Source organism: Chaetodon trifascialis, chromosome 6, assembly GCF_039877785.1.
Source record: "Chaetodon trifascialis isolate fChaTrf1 chromosome 6, fChaTrf1.hap1, whole genome shotgun sequence".
In the NCBI taxonomy this organism is placed as follows: domain Eukaryota; kingdom Metazoa; phylum Chordata; class Actinopteri; order Chaetodontiformes; family Chaetodontidae; genus Chaetodon; species Chaetodon trifascialis.
The window spans coordinates 12,042,907-12,064,181 of record NC_092061.1 but is presented as its reverse complement, the minus strand read 5'-3'; the positions used below and the strand labels follow the sequence as shown (position 1 = coordinate 12,064,181).

The following is a 21,275-nucleotide window of genomic DNA, read 5'->3' as shown; positions in this document are numbered from 1 at the left end:
ACACACACACACACACACACACACACACACAAGCACGCACGCACACCTCCCATGACTCCTGGTTGGGTGGGTATGAAACCTTCAATGTCTCATGTGCTAGCTATTAAAGAGCCTGGTTTCCCCCTCACCGGGTCCATCCAGCTCCCCTCCCCGAGTGGTGCTCAGGGCTCTTTTCTGTGCATGTTCAAGAGGCCAGGGTTGGCTTTCAAAGTAACCATGGCGGCCATTTTTAGAACAAGGCCTCTGTGAGGTTGCCCTAGAAACCCCTTCTGACCGCCCTGGTGAAATCACACTTGGCCTGAAGAGCCGTGTAAGGCAGCGAGAACAGTGTGTGAAAGAGTGAGCGAGAATTAGTGTATGTATATATATGTTCAAATCCCACAAAGGCCTGCAGACCACCCACACTCTTTGGGGGACCCACATCAAAGCATTCCCCCAAATAGCCCTTTGCTCTATCTTTCTCTGCAGTTTTGAAGTTGTATGACTGCCGATAAGCCAGCATGCGCGCTCTTGACCAGCCAGGACCACTTCTGTCTATTCAACAACAAGAGGCCCCCAGAAATACCGGACTCCTGCTCTTATTTCAGCGAGGAAACTCACAGACCAAGACCTGCAAGTCCTTCAACATACATCTGCTGTGACGGAAGAATACCGCCTTTATACGCTGCCTATAAAACAGGATTTAGCTTCCCACATGAAGGCAAGCGGCGGGTGTCGGGGCCGGGGCTCAAAGGTTTGCTCGCCTAAGCACAAAAGTGCTCAGTGTTCCAAAATCCCTGAAGTAAATTAGATTGAGCAACATACATATATTTCCGCAATCAAATTAAGATTCCAAGTCAATGAAGAAAATTCAGGCCCAGCAGTAGGAAGGTCATTACGTTTATTGGCTGAATTGGTTCATGAGTGACTGTCACCTAAATCTAATATGGCACCACGCAGTTCAGACAGCACACGCTGTATTTGTGCGTGGGTTCGTGTGAGAGACAGATTCTGAAAACATGATCGATTCCAGCGCGAGAAATAAGATGAAACAAATGGGCTGGCGTGAAAGCGAGTCAACAAAAGCAAAGAGGGAGGAACAGGGAAAGCAAATAGATATTTAAGGCCCATTCGCCTGCGCTGATTCGCTTTGCACATTAATCAAATTACCTCATGAGGTTCAGACAGAGAGCAGCACCTAAATCCGACTCTGCCCTGCTAGAGCCTTTCTGATCCAGAGGGGGGCCACCTGCAGTAGATGGAGCTTTAACATGGAATCCTGCTCTGTGCAGACCAAAGATAGCCTGCTAAGGTCTGACTGAGAGAAGGCTACTGGACTGGAATCCAATCCGTTTGGTTGGATTGAACTGAGAGGCCCTGCTGAAAGGAGATCTGAAGCACAACTGAAGAAAAGCAAGGCCTTCCAGCAGGTCGAGGAAGGGTCGAGAACTGGCAACCCCCACCTCTAACGCTACCTCCATCCCACCCACAGCTAAAAGAGCATTTCCTTCATTGCGGCTGCTTGAACTGGCCCAATTAATAAGGCTCTAAAGATAAATACAAGGCTTCTCGGCATCTTAGAGGGTAGGTCTGTGTGAGTAACAATGAGCACATGCGTGTGTGGTCCTATAAGGAAGCACCCATACGGGGACTATAAACAGAGATCAATGCTTCTCCAGGAGACCTTGCTCCAGGCGTGTGTGTGCATGTGTGTGTGTGTCCTAGGTGTGGGACGGGCTGGAATAACACAGCTGAGCTCCAGGAGCGGCCGTATTTATGCCTTAAACCCTCTGGTAGAGCAAAAAGCCTTTTTCTCTCCCCGGGTGTGTTTTCAACACCCGCACATCCACACACGCACAAACATACACATACTATCTCGCAGTCTGAAAGCTTATCCCGACAGACACAAACGAGCATAAATTAATGTTTTGAGATATTCTATGAATTTCAATGCTTTTACTTTCGCTTGAGATTCTGACAGCAAAATCTGCATGCTAATCACGGGGATGGGAGGGAAAGAAAATCTTTGTGTGCGTGTGCGAGCCAGTGTGCGTGTGTGTACATTGACGGCTGTGTGGGTGATTGGAGTTGTCATCAGCTGGCGGTTGAAATGACAGTCGACTACTGGGATGCTGCCACTTAGGTGCCATGCGGTACATCAGGAATGACTTGCAATTTTCTAACTATCACTTTCAAAATGGATTCTAATTTAGCTGGATTGGGCCTGTCAGAGCAGAGCTGGTGTTACCGCTCTGCTCGCTGATCCCAAAGGTTGGCGTTCAGAAGGCTGACCAGTACAGAAAGACAGCCATGAAGCCTCTGTTCAGGGACGTGATCGACGCAAGACAAAAAAGATAAAGTGGTCAGAAAATGAGCTCTGTTAGTAACAGATGGAAGACCTGGTTGCAATAAACCTGAAAATTCAGGAGGAGAAAAATAGATCTTTTTTTTTTTGAGGATTAGCTGCTGCAACATTCTGCTGAGGGAATAGTTTGATGTTTTGGGAAATTTGCTTTCACATGCATGCTGCAATTGAGATGAGAACATTGATGCCACTGCCATGTCTTTACAGTAAATATGAAGCTGGAGCTAGCTGCTGGTTAGCATAGCTTAGCACAAAGAGTGGGACCATGGGGAAACAGCTCTGTCCAGTTCCAGACTGTTTCTAGCCCAGGAGCAGCGACGTCCTGGTCTCCCTGCTGGCAGGTAGGTTTTGTTGCCTTTGGACAAACACAGGCTAGCCGTTTGCCCGCGTTTCCTGTATTAATGCTAAGTTAAGCTAACGAACTACTTCATGTTTACTGTGCAAATAAAAGCTCTATCAACCTTCTCATCTAACTCTCGGCGAGAAATAATAATCATATCTTCCTAAACGTCAAACTGTTCTTGTAACTGCAGATAAAAATATTTTTGAACACTGCTACACGCCTTTATGTCACAGCTCCCGACAACATTAAAACATGGACAGCAATAGGTGGACAGCTACTGCACGCTAAAAAAGGAAAACAAACATGGATTTTTAGATATGTAATTGATTATATTTTGAACAAAGCAAGCTACATTTGCCACAGTTAACTATTAAACACTGTGTAAAATGACCGTAGTGTGGTATTGGGTGAACTGCCCCTTTAACCGCAATTCAACAAATCTCTGTCACTGGAGAAGACAGCAGCCTGCTAATTCCGTCTCCTGGCTGTACATTAACTATACATTATCCCAATCCATGTGCAAGGTTCATTAGTGTGAATGAAATTACAGCTGGCTGGAAATGAATGTGTGTAATTAGCAGAGGTCTGTCCCAGTAGAGCCACGCAAGCTATAGACAGAGGTAATGGGATCCATTGAAAAGCCATTGTCTGCCACTTCAGGGTCTGAGTATCTCTCTAATGACAAACCTATACAGTCCAGACTTTATAGCGCTAGCGTCCTTCTCAGGGCAAGTCCAGGTTGGTCAAGAAGACTAACCAGAGGACATCGTGAAAAGAATAAACAAAGAATATGAGGAAAGCTGTGTTTGTTAGACCTTTGTTAGACTATAATTTGCATGCAGGAAGTGTGCCAAAATGACATTTTCTGCGCCTGTCACAACTGATTACAGGTGTGTTTCGCTTGCTTAATTTGAACTTTGCCCTATAAATCCTTTTGCGATTAATCTTTTTGATAAAACAGCTTTCAAAAATGCGTCTTGACATCAAAGCTCAAAAACAACAAAGAGTAATAAAAAAAAAAAGTTGAAAACAGAGCAAAATGTAGCAAAAAGATTCGGTGAAGCTAGCACAGCACACAGAGCAGGAGCCACGACTGTGGAAAGTAACATGGCTGAAAGTGAAGAGAACTCATTTGCATATGAAAATAGCTGGGCACTAACGGCACTGGACTGAAAACGACAGCATGACTGTGTGCGCACATGTACGAGTGTGTGTGCGTTTTTAGGTTCACTTGTTCATGCCAGGAAATAACCTTACACTCTTTACCCTTCCCATTTCATTTGGAAAGTCACCCGACACACTCCAACACACACACACAGACAGACACACACACACACGCACGCAACCCCACCCTTTGACACACACTCATGATGCCTTCATGCATGCACGCATACTGGCTTCAGTGACTCCCTGCAGTCAACCTCCTTCTGCTCACAAACAGCCCCTCCTCTTTCCTTTTTCTCTCTCCAATAACTGACTCCTCCCCTGTTCCCCCTCCCATCTCTCACACACACACACACACACATACACACTCACAGAGAATGCTGCCTAGCCCTAAGCTGACCCGTTGTGTGTACTGACGTCACACACTAGACAAGGGGAGGCATCATTCCAGACAGACACACACACGTGCACACCCACGCACACACACACACACACACACCACAACACACATGCACGCAAGCATACATGCACGCGCGCGCGCACACACACACACACACACACACACACACACACACACACACACACACACACACACACACACACACACAGGCCCCAGCCGAGGGGGAAGCTGCATTCCAGCACAGGCACACAGACACACAAACACACATCACCACGCCTGGCGGTGGGAAGCATGGGGAGCGCTCAGCTGTAGCGGGGAGGTGGGGAAGAGGGCCAGGGGAGGCGAAGGGGGGAGTTTCAGAGGAGGGAGGAGGGAGTGATGGCTCTGAGCCAGTGTTCCTCTGAGCTCAGCACTTCCCCTTTCAGCTCCAGCCAGCCGCCAGTTTGCGTAACGCAGCCCATGCAGCCCTGCCGGCTCGTGCTTAACCCCTTCCTTCCTGGAGTCACTGAGGTCACACCCGCTGCTCTCTGTTCAGTGGCGCATGCCACATCCTGGCGTACACCCACCCCTGCCCAACATCCCCCAACGGCCCCCCAACATCCCTCAACATCCCCCGGCTCAGGCTGTCCCATTATAGCACTGAGCACACTGGCCCACGACTCATACTTCCACATTATTACCTGACACAGATGGAAGCAGAGAGACACACGTGTACAAAACACACACAAACACCACAGAGAAATGATACATTCACCAGGAAATAGGTTAACCTTTTGCATGCCATATTCCTTCTTCTCCTTTCTTCTAAAATACAATGAACATAAATGGGTAGGTGCCTGTCTGAGAGTGACCTGGATTTATAGCTGCTTCTCTCTGAAGACAAAACAAACACACCGCAGTACAAATACACAACCATTAATTAGCAATTACCAAGCAATTATCATTGCCACAGACAAATATGTAGCTCACACACTAACCACCTTAACACAGATTTGTTTGTATCATGAAATTACACAGAGCAAGCACGGCAAGTATGGAATGTGCACGCTGCATCCATTCAGCTGGATATCCATTGACCTTCCATGAGCTTATGTAGGCCAAAGTGTCCACTCTACACACAGAGATGTGAGGCCTCATACATCAGATGTGGCGCCTTCTCCCCTAAAACCCCAATGCAAAGTGTCATAGCTCACACTAACCACAGCAGACACAGTCCACGGCGGAGGGATGGGCAGAGCAGGAGGGGGGAGTGAATGAGGGAGGAGGGGAGGTGCTCTCACATGTAATATCACTTGACACGCGTCATGCAGCATCTCTCAAACAGCCACTGAGCCCGTGTCAAATCCACGGCCCCGCCAAAGATGCCGCGCACGCGTATGCAGGGCGCACCTTGCGCAGACACACCGGCACAAATCCAAAACAAAGGCAACCCAAAGACAAATACCTCAGCCGCCTGGCGCCGTGATCGACGGGCTGCCGCAGAGAACGGGAATAACTGGGATGAAGACAAGTAAGGGAAAGAGGAGGGGGGTGTGGGGGCAAGAGAAAGGTTGACTGTGTCTCTGCTGAATCGTGGTGGTCGATTCTCTTGCCTGCGGGCTATTCCTGTAAATATTGACGTTGATGTTAGGACCACTCTCTTAAGGATAAGCTATAAAGTAAGGGGGTTAGATTTACTCTGCAAACTGTAAGCATCTGAAAACACACGCTACGCTTCTCAGAGTGTGTTGAGGGGGAACGGTGAGAGACTTTCAGGGTGAAGAGCTGCAACCGCACGAGGGAACTGAGCTCTCTCGGTAGGTTTACAGCTCGCCCCTCTCCCTCTCTCTCTGGATGGTTTAGGTTTCCACTCTCAAGCTAAAAGCAGGCAGCTGACATCAAAACCTTCAGAGAGACCCCTATTTCCCAGAAACGGCTCTCGTTTCATGTAAATAGCTGCCTTTCGTGGCTACATTGAGATAAATTGCACCCTGCTGGACAAGAGGGAGACTATGTTCACCCCGGAGCCTCATTTGTTGACATCCGTGTGTGTTGCCATGACGACACACGTCTGCCCTGTGCGAGCGCGTGCATACGTGTGTGTTTGCATTCACGGGTTGTATTTGTGACCTTGCACCCATGTGGGCAAACAGAGACAAGGACACGGGGAAGCGGGCAGGTCCACACACACACACACAAACAAAGATGCACGCGCCGCTCTCACTTTTTCCAAGCGCACACGAGCACGGCTGCACAAAAGCTAGCGAAGAATAATACATGAGCGTGACCAAAACACTGAGGCAGGCTACCCTTCCTTCCAACTACCATGTCCTCGTGGGAGGCTGCAGGCAGAGAAGTTTATTACTAATCATCCTCACGTTAAAAAGGCCAAAACGAATCCAACTATGACAACACAGTTTCCAAAACCCTCCAGAGTATCGTATGTGTTCGGTCAACTGGGAATTAATGTGCTAGAGGAACGCAATGATGCTTGAATTCGTTTTAATACAAGTGGGTTAAAGATGCCAATCCTCCTGTGGGATCACCATTGCTCCACAGACTGCGGTCTCTAGCCATCTAACTTTGTGAAGGAATTACTGTGATTGTGTGTACGCTCAGAGCACCTCCACAATGTTTGATCAAATTTGCTCAAATTAGCATTTTCATAGATGAGAGAAGAATAATCATATCCGTGTGCAATTACGGCGATTATGTCTCTGCCGAGACTTGTGAAGTGAAGGACTATGTCACCTCTGAGACCACACGAAACAAAGGCCAACTGCTTTGTTTATTTTTTGCCACGTGTCTGTACTTTGAGGTCCTCATTATGTTCATTTGGGATGCTAACGTGCCAAAGGAGGCGACGGGGGGGGGGGCTGTACGGGGGAATGAGGAGGGGGGAGGGCGTGCACAACCAAGGGGGTACATGCCCGGCGCCATAGCAGCCGTAAAGGAGGTTGAGAGTCTGCATATTAATCAGAAGGATGGAAAAGAGTATGGGTGCATGTGCATGCGTGTGTGTGTGTGTGAGGGAGAGAATCCCCTCCCGTGGGCAAGTCAGCATTCACCCATGAAGTAGGTCAGTGAAATTTGCCCAAATTAGGTCAGTGGCAGTCAATGGGTGCCATCCTGGACAAGAGAAAGGATAAAAGGGAAAGAGAGAGAAAGAGAAAGAGAGAGAGAGTCTATAAGGTTAGGAGAGCAGAACCAAGCCGCTTACTTCATCTTAGCTTTAACACTTAGTTAATTACTGTTGCACTGGTCCATACAAAACACACACACACACACACTCCAAACACACCCCCCCAAAAAAAGAGTGAAGAACCAAAGCTCCCCCCAAAGCAGAGAGAGTTCTTTACAACTTCAAGTCGTCACTTTTTCTCTCCTCAAACATCCCTGGTATCAGAATCAGTGCGCATCAAAAAGCCCGTTTTGATTGAAAATGCTTTTGAAAAGCAGTCCGATTCGGTTACAGCGCTTAGGTCTGATTATTTAGCACCCCTCCTCCTCCCTGTACCCCCTCTAGCTGTTTGGATGGTAGCTTCTTTGTCGTCTGCCTCTGTTTCGTCGAGCTTTTTCCCTCCCTATTTTGAAGAATCCACATCGGGAGAGAGGTTGTTGTGCGTTGTTGCCAATAAACGGCGGAACACAGGAACCTTTGAAGTCTGTGGCACGTTGTGATTTGCTTTCATCGTCCCGCATCTGTCAGTCAGCAAGAGAAAACGTGACTCCAAAAGGAAACTTTTGCTGCTTTTTCTCCCCAATTTCCTCTCCACACATACACACGCACACAAAACCAAAACAAAACAACACAAAATGACAACAAAGACAGCCAGAACGACAAAGGCTGTGTTGGGCATTAGACAGACAGGGAGTGGGCTGAATAATAATCTGTGAGGAGTTGCGAGGTGTTCCAGAACATTCTGATGTTGCTTCAACTGGTGCAGACTGACTCTGCTTCTTCCTGCCTGGGCTTCCTTGGCCCACTTCCACACAAAGGGAATGTGTGTGTGCATCCCGCCGTAGCTGTGGGGTGCTCTCTGAACTTTATTCTGTCAGCCCTCTGTCGCTCATCTCGGTGCAGTTGGGTGTCATAGAGGAGGAAGAGCATTGACAGGTGTCTTCTGTGGGCAACATCTGTTCAGACGACTGATGGCGGAACCTGGGCCTGCACCTAATCACACGAGCCTGCAGCCTCGCTCTGACAGCCACAAAGGTTGGGGAGGGGGAGGGGGGGGACAAAGGCTCCCTTCCCTGGGCAGCGATCAAACTCGAGCCCCCGGCTTGCCTGGAGATGTGACAAGGCCCACTTCCCCTTTCCATGCTTTTCCCCATCCTCCCCCTGCTGCCAATCATGTGTCAAATGCTTCACGCGCCCGCATGATGCACGCGTTTGTGTGCTGAGCGTATGTGTTTGTGCTCGGGCTGAGCCTGTCTGCACAAGTTAAAGAGATGCACAAAAGCGAGAGTCGAGGAGACAAAGAGACGCACAAGGATACAAAGAGCTTCGCGGGAAGCGTTGAGCCAGAAACGACCAAATGTACAAGCTAAACGTGGCTTGGAGTAAAGCGAGCCACAATGAGTTACAGTGACTAACGTTACTAGCCAGAGAGAGAAAGATGCCTGGCTAGAGAGGCTGGGTATGGGAGCCAGAGAACTGAACTGCAGCCAACCTGGATGAGGCCTCAGTCCAGATAAGTTGGGACAGTACCAGGGGCCCAGCTACAGCCCGTCAGAGCGGGGAGGAGGGGGAGCAAGTGAATTAGCAAGAAATACAGAGTGAAAAAACAGAAAAAGAGAAAGAGAGAGGACAGCTTATAGGCAAAACAGAGAGAGAGACAGAGAGAAAGAAAGAGAGGGGTTTTGAGGCTTTTCAGCTCCAGAGTGGGATGGGGGGGGGGGGGTTGGTTGGAGGGAACTGTTGAGAGTCAGGCAGAGCTGGAGCCGAGGCTCAGAGGCAGGGCCAGGGCTGAGCTGGGGTTGCTGAGAGAGGAGCCAGGGCTAGAGGCCAGAGGACGGAGGGGGGGGGGGGGGGGTTGAGAATAGGAGGAGGCTGTGGCAGAGCTGAGGCTGGGGCCGGGGCCAGAGCCAGGGGCCCCAGCTTTAGATTTAGTCAGCTGTTCCCCTGGCCAGCAGCTGGAAGGGAGAGAAAGGGAGGGGAGGTAGCAGGGGAAGACGGCGCAGAGACTTCGGGCGAGAATTTCAACGGAGAGATGGAAAGTGAGAGGAGATGGAGAGGAGCAAGGGAGGAAAAAAACAGCACGGTGATACAGAGGGAGAGAAAGAGGAGAGCAGGGGGAGAGGGTGGCGTTGGAGGTTTGGAAAGAGGACAGTGGAAAAGCCATTAGATTCCTATGAGAGAGAAAACAGCGCAGAGAGCAGACAGACTGACAGAAGGTGGTTAAGGCTCACTGGCTTCGCAACCACTCTTCCCTTCCTCCCTCGCTGGTCCTCCTGCTCCCTCATTCCTCTCTTCCCTCCCTCCATCCACCTCCTCTCCTTCCGTCACTGGTGCGCTATTCTCTGGCTACCTCCTTCTCAGCCAGTTGTGCTTCAGCAACAGCCCTGCTATTCATTACGCACGACCTGCAGGCATGACCCCAAACACACACCGAGATCCCAAACAGGTGCCCCACGCACATACACACAGCAGCAGCAAAGGGATCACACATGACTGAAGCGGGGGGGGGGGGTATGCAGGGAGTGCAGACAGAAGAGCCGAAGTGAGAAGAGAGGGCTCTCTGTGGCTGCCTGAGGAGCACTGCGGGAGGAACAACAAGGAAAGAGGGATGGAAAGAAGTAAAAACACTGAAAAGGAGTAGAAAAAAAACAATGCAATTAAAGTGGAGCACGTACGCGCTTTGTTTCCATAAAAGTGGGGAAATGAGATTTGGAGTAGGGGAGCGAGGGGCAAGGGTTTGCCATGGGGCAAGCAGCCACTGCTAGCAAAGCACTTTATGGCCTATTATATTCCATTCAGATGGACCAGGCGTCTGGGATAAAAGCATTTAGTCTGTGCGTTAGTGAGTGACTCAGCACTTGGAGCCTTCACAGGTGGACCCCCTCATAACTACACAATGCATATCAATGAAGTGGCCCACTCTTTGCATATGGATCACTCCCTCCCACACCTATGCCTCTTATTTTGTCCCGTCTCCTCCACCTACGCCACCTTTTTCCTCCTCAACCTTTCGCACCTCCTTGTGGAAACACTCTACCTCTCTGCCGTTTACACTCTTTTCAGCTGGATTGAAGTAATTCCACCTGCTCTCGTATATAAAAGACTTTATCGGGGCAGGAAATAAGAGGAGGTGGGAGAGAATTAACGAGAGCGGCGTTCTCCAAAAATAAACCAAAACCCTGACAAATGAATCCCCTCGCAATTTCGGCTTTTCCTCAAAATTAGGGGGAGACATTTCAGTGCATGGCTGGAATAGCCGGCCCACCTCTTCGCCTCCCTCTCCCTCTCATTTAGTGTTGAGACGGTAGACAGCCCCCCCCTCCCTATATTGCTTTCTCTCCATCACTCTCTTGTCTCTCTACGGCTCTCCCTCCACCCATCTGCCCTTTCCTCTTCATTCTACCTCTACGCCTCTCTATCCCCTTCTCTCTTCCCCTTGGTGGTGGTTAATGGCACAGGGATCCAGCATGGAATATAGATCAGTGTGAGATGGATGGGGCACCAGGAGCTCCGGCCAGTCCCGTAGGTCCCAGACCAAAGATTAACTAAATATTAGCTGACAGGAAGAGAGAGAGGCAGGGACACAGCTGCAGCTGCTAGTGCCACTGCCAGCAGAACAAACGACAGAGACTGTTTTTAACCCTCTTTGCTCTCAGGAGTGGGTGGGTGGGGTGGGGGGGGTGGGGGGGGGGCACATGCGATAAACACACAAGACATGCAAAAATACACACAAGGCATTGGGGTATGCATTCGACCGTACGCACATGCTATCAGAGGCACCCTGGGAGAAGAAGTCCACTAATCACATTCTCTCCTCCCCCTCTCGGCCCTGCCAAGGCGGACGGCGAGGGGGGAAAAAAAAGGAATAAATCTTTATTAGGCGATGTGTCCCTGCTTTATCGATCGCTTCGCTCCTTCCCTCCCCTCCTCCCTCTGCGCCCCCTCCCTTTCTCTCCCCTCCTTTTGTTATTTTAGGCGTGTGTCTGCCATCCAGCCCAATTGAGTCAGGCTGTACATCAGAGAGGACCATTACCCATGTCTCCCTGGGCTGGGCTGTCACTGGCTGCGAGGAGGGTAGGAGGTGAGGTGATGTAGCCACCCAGGAGGGACAGCTAGCCAGCTAGCAGCTAGCCAGACAGCAAGGCAGACAGACAGGCAGCCAGATAGTATGTTTTGGGCAAGAATGCAGACAGGCTGGGTGGAAATAACCCACGGTGGCAAACAGTCATCCTAAACAATGCCAAGTAACAACAAGATCTGTACTTCACTCAAGTCTTGTGTGGTTCAATGAGCATGGCATGGTCCAAACAACCTGATCCATAATGCTCATTCCTCTTTAGCCTCTAATGACAGAAAAGGGGTCACAGCTTTTTGTCGGCAAAGGCTTACAGCAACAAAATACTCAGATTCAAACTGAAAGGCCCTTTAAAACAAAGAACGGGCTATGGTTTCTGATTTTTCATCGGTAATGCTGATGCTCAAGCTTTAGTGCAGATATGAAAGTAAGATTTTTTTGGATACCTTACTTTGAGAAATAAAAGCATGACTTTCTACAAAATCCTCTTCATTTAAGCAAAAGCCAAAGTATTAAAACTAAAAGCAACTGTACAAGGACTTTGTCTACCCGCTATACTTAATCAGGAACTCTCTGCTCAAAGACTAAATAAACAAGACCATGAGTTGGACCAATTAAACGGCTCATTCGGTGCATCAGCTGAATGACTTACATACAAAAAGTAATGAAACCAGATGAATTTCTGAAGGGCAGAGCATGCCGAACCCTGAAAGGGTTCCAGGATGATCCTCAATGGCCGGAAAACATCGGGGTGAGGATCATTTAAAAACTTCAGAGAAAGACGCCACAGCAAATGGGCCAAGTGCTGCTCCTCTCCTAATCCCAGACAGTGGTAAACAGAGAGCTTCTAAATGTAGAAACAGCGATAGCCTCTGAGGTCTGGATGCAGACTGCTGTTCTGAACACAGCCCAGAGAGCTGGAGCTAGCTAGCCGGCTAGCCTTCCTCTGGGAGCTTCGACACAGGAAACACTATGGAAACATGCTGTATCTAGATAGGGGCAGTGTAAATAAGATATGAGTTTCTATTGCCTGGCTTGGGAAATGAAACTGGAAAATTGAGAAGGGGAGAAAAAGAGATCATGAGAGCTTATAAACACGGGGAAGGAATGCACAAAGGAGAAGGAGGATAGGCACAGGTATGGAGAGATTAGGAGCAGAGGAGCGAGAGAATAAGACGACAGGAAGACGGTGGGCAGGAATGAGATAAGAAAAAAAACAAACAACCAAGGAAATGAACAAGAAAGAAAAAGAAAGACCTCCTTCAAGACAAAACTATTTAGAAGTGCAAACTAAATTCCATAGTCAGTTGAAAGCCTTCCTCTCCTTCCCTTTGAATCTCTCTCATTCTCTGTCTTTGTCTGTCTCTCTGTCTCTCATGCCTGGAGAGCCTCTCTAGCTCTATTCAGCTCTACCACAGAGCAGTGAATGCATGTCTCACATGCCACACAGCCACGACATCGTTGGACCAGGCACAGCGAGAGGCACCTAACACTCTCAGGGCCTCCTCCTCCTCCTCCTCCTCCTCCGCATAGCTCACACAGCACTTGAGGCTGTCGGGCAAAGAAGAGAGAAGGGAGTGAACTGCCCCTCTCAACCTGGCTTGGATTCCTGGTTGTTCCACAAAAGGACAAAAAAAAAAAGACAGAAAAAACCTGGCATATACTTTGTCCCCGCTCGGACTGATCTCTCATGTGAGAAATTGCTTATTGGAACATGCAAAAGACACATTCAATCAAGCAAGCGGTCTTTTCCTTGCGTCAGGAGCTGTTTATTGGAAAACAGTAATGTGAGCATGGGCCCGTCTTTCAAGCAGAGCAATCGGCTGCTGGAGGGACAATCTGACCAGGTTGACCTTTGACTTAAGCAAATCCCTGGGGGTCAAGTGAAGAGGTCAACATTGGGCCGGCTCAATGCTGGGGGAGGGACCGATCGATGAGTGAACACCTCTGTCTGAGTGTGTGTATGTGCAATAGAGGTCAGCAGCAGGTAAACCCTCATCCTCCGCTGTTGTTTATTCTAAGGCGCCTAGTCACAGGCACCGTGAGGCAAGTGTGTGTCTTAAAGCATGTGTGCAAGCAAGTGTGTGTGCGTGCAAGAGTGGAAATGGGATAGGGTGGGAATGATGACAGACGGGAATGTCATCCACCCTCTTATCATTAACATGCCTCACCTTTATTCAGCCTGACACACACCGCCATAAACACGCTCGCTGAGCCATTAACACACACAGTCTGACACGCACTTGCTCACACTCACACACACACACACACACACACACACACACACACACACACACACACACACAGATAAAGCCGGGGCTGAAAGAATCTACCTTTACTTAAGATCCCATGTAAGAATATTTGTGCAGCTTGTAGGGGTAAATGCACACTTGCCTCTCAACCCGACAATTATTTACAGAGTCAAAGTTAGTTTATCTCAACACAGAAACATTATGTGGTCTTGGTTACTTTAATCTAGATGTTCTTTGGTCTACGCTTCCTTTTTGTCTTGAATGAATCAAACATAGGTAACTAGTCTCTAACAAAGTATACAGTGATAATGTGCGCATACACACACACGGACACACACAAATCGCTTGGAGCCTTTGGGCCGATCCAAAGCTGTTTGGCTTCTGGGGAGAAGCAGCTGTTGACCAAACTGCACAGAGAGGCTCTGTTCTGTGGCAACAGTGAAAGCATGTGTAGCCTTTAACACGTATTCTCGTACTTATGTAGTGAAGGTGCACATACACGCACACGCAACACACAGTATACATACATTGAACCTTCCACTGCAGTACACAGTGTTTTTGGACTGCTTTGTGCTTATTTCAGCAGCCCATTGGTGCAAAGAGGAATTCATTAAAAAGAAAAAAAAGTGAAAGGGAGCATCAGATAGGAGAACGCTGAGTGCTGCATTCCCCTGTTGTTATTATTGCCAAATCGAAGAGAGAAGGGCGGCTGGTAATAAAAGTCATTAAATGAAATAGAAAAAACGGCTTTTAATAGGGCCTTGTCGTTGTGGATTTAGTAGCCTTTCTATCGCCTGCTCCCTCTGCTCCATTCCCCGTGCTCACAGAGAAGAGAGGGGCAGGAGCTCTGTGGAAGGAGCACTGAATTCCTAGACAGAGTCAGCCAGCCGAGGAGCTGTGCTGACGCACACCCAGCAGCCACAGTCTGGGACAGGAGACAAGTCAAACTGGAACGGGGACTGGGGCAGACGTTAGAGAGCTCATGCAACTTTATTACTTTAGCTGGTTTATTTTAACAGGGGCAATACAGCCCTTCTTGTACATTGAGCGTCTCTGAAAATGAGCCGGTATTGGCGGGCAGGGTAATTGAAACGTGGTCTTTGGGCAACTTGGTAATAGGCCTGGGAGTGTGGCAGATGCATGGTGGCTAAGGCTGGAACTGGGAATGGTGATTTAAGACAGGCTGGGAGGAAACATTTATGTCTGGGACCAGGAATGGCACTGGGAGGGAGGCTGGCTCCAGTCAGGTGGAAGGACTGGTTATAAGGCAGCCAGCACTAGCCGGGGATGGCAGGAGGACAGTCTAACGGTACATCTTGGGTACAGTCTTGGAAATGTGAAACGCAGGAGACCGTAGTGTAGAAGCTGGAACATGGCTGGCTAGAGGAAGTTATGGCCTGTGGTGGGAATGATCTATCTAGAGACGCATCTGGGTCTGGGAATGGGGTTGGTTAGAGTTAGGAGTTGGGGATGTGACAACCATTGGGACCTTCTGGGAACTTCTGCTGCGCTGGGAACGCGACAGAGCAAGCAAGGGAACCAGTGGTCATCTATCATTCAATGGGTAAAGCACAGCAACGTCAGGGTTTGCTTTATGGGTTCAATCCTTTAGAGGGCCACCCACACTGAAACTGGCTAGGGTTGACTGCAAGTAATCGAAGGTGGAAATTGAGCCTGTGCTGAAACTCATTATGAGTAGAATGAAAGCAATTATCACGTACACACATTTCAGATTTACAGCCACGCTTACTCCAACATCAGTTTACTTGGAAGATATTCTACGCAAGTAGAGACACACAACACAAACCTCATTACCTGAACGATTTGCAAATCAAGCTATTATCTAAGAGCATCGATATTACACAGCAAAAGACGACGTGATATTAAACTGAAAACAATAAAAACATGTATTTTTTTGTCGATACAAACATCTGCGCGGGCACACACGCTCACATGAGGAGACACTAACGTGTTTCCATTACACGACAGCTGAAATGTATCCTATCTTCTTTCCATTCAATGGACATAATGGGACAAAGGCCTGGAGTCTGCTTCCCTTCGTCTCTCAGATACACACAGTCAGAGAGGGAGCACTTTCCCTGAAGACCCAGTGTCTCTTCACATGGATGTGGTTGCTGCCCCTCTCTCTCCCCCTTGGACAGCCATTTGTTTACACTAGCTCTAGGCTCAGCCATGTTTCCATGACGATAAAAGCCCAGGGACAGTCACATGGCTCGGGGTAGACCTGAGGCACCGGATCCAGGATCACTCCCCCTTAAGTGGTCTCATCTCAGAGCCTGGTCCAGAGACAACACCTGATTAACTGACTTAAAAACCCCCTCCTCTAAGAATGACATTAAGTGTTTTTTTGGGGGGGTGGGGGGGTATTTCTAAAAAGTCTTGAGTCATATTGTGTCTGCATCTCTTTAAGCCCTGAGTCACAAGTTGAGTCTCTTTACAACATATTGGTTTCAAACAAACGCAGCACATTCGGAAGCGTTCTGTCTCTCTGTGTCTTTGGTGGCAGGCATGTGGGCTCATTCTCGACGGGCATTGTAAAAAAAGATAAAGGAACTCTCTAACCTAACAGGAAAATAAAACCAGATCCACCCACATGAAAAGAAGCAGCCCACACACAAACAAAAAGAATAAGCCCTCAACCACCAGGAACTGAGCTGGGCCTGATAGCGTCTCGCAGACAACATGCTCGTGCAAGATTTACGGTTGGCATCTTAAATTCTGCACCTTCGTGGACAAAATGCTTGAAATGTCGACGTGGGTCGCCGAGAAGCTCTCTGTAAAGCCTGTTGGATTCGTGGTTCAAAAAAAGTGCGGAGAACAAAAGCGCGCGTACGTGCACGAGTGTGTTCTTGCACAAACATGCTCAGTGTTACTCCACCTTTGTAAGCGGTACAGGTTTCTCCTTGGCATTTGCCTTACTGCTTTGTCACACAAACAATAACCAACTAGTGTGTGCACATATTCTTTGTTGTTTTATCAGCTCCTTTGTCTCGTAGGTGTTCTCTGCTTCTATGTGTTTCATTGCTGTAAATCATGTCCGATATTGCCACGGTGCCTGAATGCTAAGCACACGTGATTTAAAGTCAATAGGAAATGACATATGGCCTTCCAACTCCTCTGCTCGCACACCTAACGCGTGCTTTTTAGGAGCTAAACGTAAGCTTTAGGAGAGCCTGTGTTATGATTTTCGCCATCTGTGTTACAAAAAAAGGAACAGGTTGAAAAACAGGGGAACCACCAGCCTGGTTGTTATTTCACCGTTTCGTTGACATCATGATAAAAAGAGGGTGAGAGAGAGAGAGTAGATGACGCAGAAACCTAATTAAGATTCTCCAGAGCGTGAACAAATTAACCTGAGTTATGAGCATGCAGAAGCACAAGACAGACACACACACATGCGCACACACCCACACCAATTCGTCTCCGAAATAGGTGGAGCAGAGGAGGATGACATTCACACTCAAACAGGCATGACTGCCATGGAAATTCAGTGATATTTTAGGCAGGGGAAAAGCAAAATATTACAGGCTATCTAGTCCAACAACACCACCATGGAAAATACACCAAAATAGGCTACAGGATATGCATATCTACTTTCATTTGACTTGAATTTATAACCGCCTCAACAAAGTGTCCACCTCATCACTCAGATTTGGGGCAGCAGCTTGATAAAATGACATGTAGCTTGATGTGAAAAATTTGCCTAACAAGGCCGGCTAAACAAGCGTTAGCATGTAGCTTACGCTAATGACACTGCAGAGAGCGACATATGCCAGGCATCAGTATGTCACTCCATAGGGACATGGGGCTTACGGTAACAGGATAGTAAGAGTGAGGTGGTGTGAGTGTGTGAGTGAGTGTGTGTGTGTGTGTGTGTGTGTGTGTGTGTGTGTGTGTGTGTGTGTGTGTGTGTGTGTGTGTGTGTGTGTGTGTGTGTGTGTGTGTGATGACGGTGGGGGTTATGTTGTTTTTTTCCCCTCCTGGCACAAAGCCCTGGAGGCAGACAGGAGGGTGGGAGTTAGAAACATGGGGATGAGGGGGTCAAAGGGAGGAGGAGCGGGACACTGCATGTCATAAATGAATGAGAAAGGGGGGGGTGAACTTGACCCAGACTGGAGGACTAAAACAGGAAGGAGGGTAATGAAGTGCAAACATGCTTTGTCATGCCAAGTTAGAGCCATAGGATTAGAATTCTATAATTAGAGGACGGGGCACCATAATGCTAGCCTTCCTTTCAGCATGATGAGCTGCCGAGTCTAAATTACACAAGGGGGCCGGAGAACAGATGCTGTGATCAGAACAGGCAGCTCTGGAAGTTTTCTATACCGGTAAATGATGCTCAGCCACGGCACAGCACGGTCTGATTGACAAGCTAAAGAAAACCAAAACTTGGCACATCTGTGAGATTTGCTGATGTTTCTGTGATCAGCTCGTGACAGCGTAATTTTTCTAAAAGACAGCGGTTGTTATGGGAGTGCTCTCCAGAGCTCCATGCATATTTCACTTTATTCATTTGCAGTTTTGTGATGTATTATTACACACCGGACCTCCTCGTGCAGGTTGAGCTCGGTTGTGCGTTCCACTGCCTGGTCAGCGGCTGACAAATTCATCACCGATTCGACGGCAGAAAGAGTGCAAGCTGGGGCTGTTATAACACTGCTATAACAGGGAGAGCGGCGGCCTGCTAGATAACGCTCGCATTCATATATGAATATTTATCTCCAAGGCTGGCATTGGAACAGATGAGCCCGCATGGGAGAAAGAACAACCCATCCATCTCACTCTCTCCCCTTCTCTGCGCTTCATTCTTTACTTTCATACATCCCCTTCTCTTGCAATCACCATTTCAATGCCTCTTTTCTCTTTTGCATTTCCACCCACTTTTTCCCTCTAGGCTTCCCCTCTTTTTGTTGATATCACCCGATCTATTGCTCTTCCCCTTAAACGCCATCCCCCTATCCGTTCTCTCTCTGCAGCGCTGATGTATGGAAAGAGAAGGGGGGAAAAAAGGAAAAAAGCGTGTGATTAATGTCTTTGAGAAAATGATAAATAATCACAGGAGACTGGGGGCTGGTAGTTGGCCTTAGGGGAGTAAATATGGAGAGTTTTATAGCTGCTCACTTGGGAGAGAGGGAGGTGGAGGAGGAGATGAGTGGGGGAGGAGAGGAATACAGCGACAGCAGATCCATTCAAGTATATTAGCCCCCCCCCATACACAATAACCTCTGCATCTATTCTACTGCTCTACTGTCTTTCATCATCAACACTGAATCCCATCCCACTGACAGCACACACACAAAAAGCCACACAAAGCCATGCACGCCTGTGTGCGCACACAAATACACTCTCACAACCACCCTGCACTTTTTTTTCCAGGCCAGACCCACTGTATGTGTTTGATGGGCCAATACATGTGGTGTGTGATGTGGCTGACAGCCCCCTCCCATGCTGCCCTGCTTTTAAGCCCTCATCCTCCAGTGGCTGCCTGTCCCCTGGAGTAGATTGCATCTTTTATTTATCATTTTCCCTTCCTTGGCTTTATCTACACCAGCTAAAAAAAAATAAATTGGGGGGTGAAAATTGCAATCAGCATAACATGCCCTCCTCCTGCTGTGTACTCGCCTGTCATCCTCCACTCTCTATGAGCATGCAGGATGAGACTGACAGCCCGTGCAGACGAAGACGCACACATGCACACACATGAGATGCATGCACGACCCCCCTCTGTGTTTATCAAACCCCCACACAAACTCTGCTCTCTCTCTTTCACACACTCAAAAACACATGCGTGGCCAAAGAAAATGACCCCGTTACCCTCTTTGTCACTATTTCTCTCTATTTTCCAAAGCGCAGACACGCACGCACATATCTCCTTACTGACGCCTTACACTATTTTACCCTGCGGTGAGTGTTCAGCTTCCTAAAGCCCCCAAAGAGTGAGCACATAAATGAGTCAAATGCTGGGGAATCTGGTAAACAGGCCAGAGAGGGAGGGAGAGCTGCCTGCCTGTCTGCCTGCTCCATGGCTACTATTGTGCACTGCACATTCTCTGAGCCCACAAGAGCTGAAGCCATCTCCACACAGATTCTTTGGAGGGATAGTAAGCCAAGAAGTGAGAGAAAGAGGGAGCGAGGGAGAGAGAGATAGAGAGGGTGAGGGAGGGAGGGAGGAAGAAGATCATGCATAAAATCTTGTTTGCAGAATGCATTAAGATTCAGATGAACTGGGGGGGTTAATGGGATTAGAATCCTGAACCGTTTCCAAGGGTGGGGAGTCGGATTGACAGCTGAGTCTATTGCACTGACGATTGCAGTGAAATATTGTGGCTCTGGCAAAGGCAAGCCAGCCAGGCAGGGGGTTGCTGAGCCTACAGCACCTCTGTTTACTCCGAGTTTCAGCACAAATAATGCAGCAGAGAGAGAGCGAGAGGAAAAACATGCATCTTTGCCTTCGCCAGCTGCACATAGCCTGGGCTTTAACTGAATATTGGGAAGGCAGCAGCAAAGCTTCAGTGTGTCTCACAAAGGTGTTTGGCAAACAAAATAGAAGCACTGTGGCTTTAAATCGCCGTCCCTCCCACCCTTTCTAAATATCGTCTATTTAGCCAGCGGTGAAAAGATATAGGGGGCTTTTGTCTGCGTACCCATTGGTGGGGGCATTGAGAGCTGGAAAGACATAAAAATAGGAACAAAGTGCTAAGCTTCCAATTGGGATGGCTCTGAGCAATTCAATGCGCGCAGCTCAGTGGGCAAAAACAAGGAGAAGTGGGCTACTATTACGGGCTTATCTGAAAATAGGCTGTTCTCACACAGCTATAGGGGTAGACTGGAGTGGAAATACCCTGCATTGTTTATAATTCACAAGGTTATGGAAGGCAAACGCAAGCCCTTTAAAAGTCTGGCATGGTTCCATAGAAAAAGACAGACGGTGGGAGTTAGATGTTTTGTTTATTATTCGCTGTTTTCCTGCATTATTGTAGCGTTGTGGTCCACTCACCGACTTGCAATACGTTGTCCACCCAGCCACCCTCTAGCAGAGTGACACCCCGTAGGAAAGGCAGCTGGGTCTCGTCATTATTGTCCCCGCTAGTTCCACTTTCCTCTCCTCCGGCGTTGAAAGAGGAATACATACAGATCTCCTTCTCGCTTCTCGGGAATGACCAGTATACGATCCTTCGCTGGACGGGTTCCGGGATCCTCTCGAACCGCTCCTCCACCCTCTGAAACGGCCACTTCTCCGCGACTCTGCGTGCCGCGATGTCGAGCAACGACTCGGGGTTGTGCGTTTTTCCATTCCCCGACCCTCCCGGAGCGGACCCCGCGCCGCCACACAGGACTCCTCCAGCCCGCTGCCCCTGCCTGCACGCCGGGTTGTAGCCGGGCCTGCAGCAGAGCCGCTTGGCTGGGGGCTGCTGGACTCGCTCGGCCATGATCGCACCGCTTCCAACCTGAAGCGCAGTTCCTCTCCGATCATATAAACGGGATAAGGAAGAGAAAAGGGCAATCTCGCACCGAT

The 21,275-nt window shown here is 48.6% G+C and overlaps 1 protein-coding gene across 1 annotated transcript in view; it reads right to left on the bottom strand.

Annotated features, from left to right (window-relative positions):
* Positions 1 to 21,275, bottom strand: part of LOC139332314 (zinc finger SWIM domain-containing protein 6) — a 42,201-nt gene extending 20,926 nt beyond the window's left edge. Inside the window, exon 1 of the mRNA XM_070964160.1 lies at positions 20,757 to 21,275. Within this exon, the coding sequence (XP_070820261.1) occupies positions 20,757 to 21,189 (433 nt within the window). The 5' untranslated portion in view covers positions 21,190 to 21,275. The remainder of the gene's footprint in view (positions 1 to 20,756) is intronic.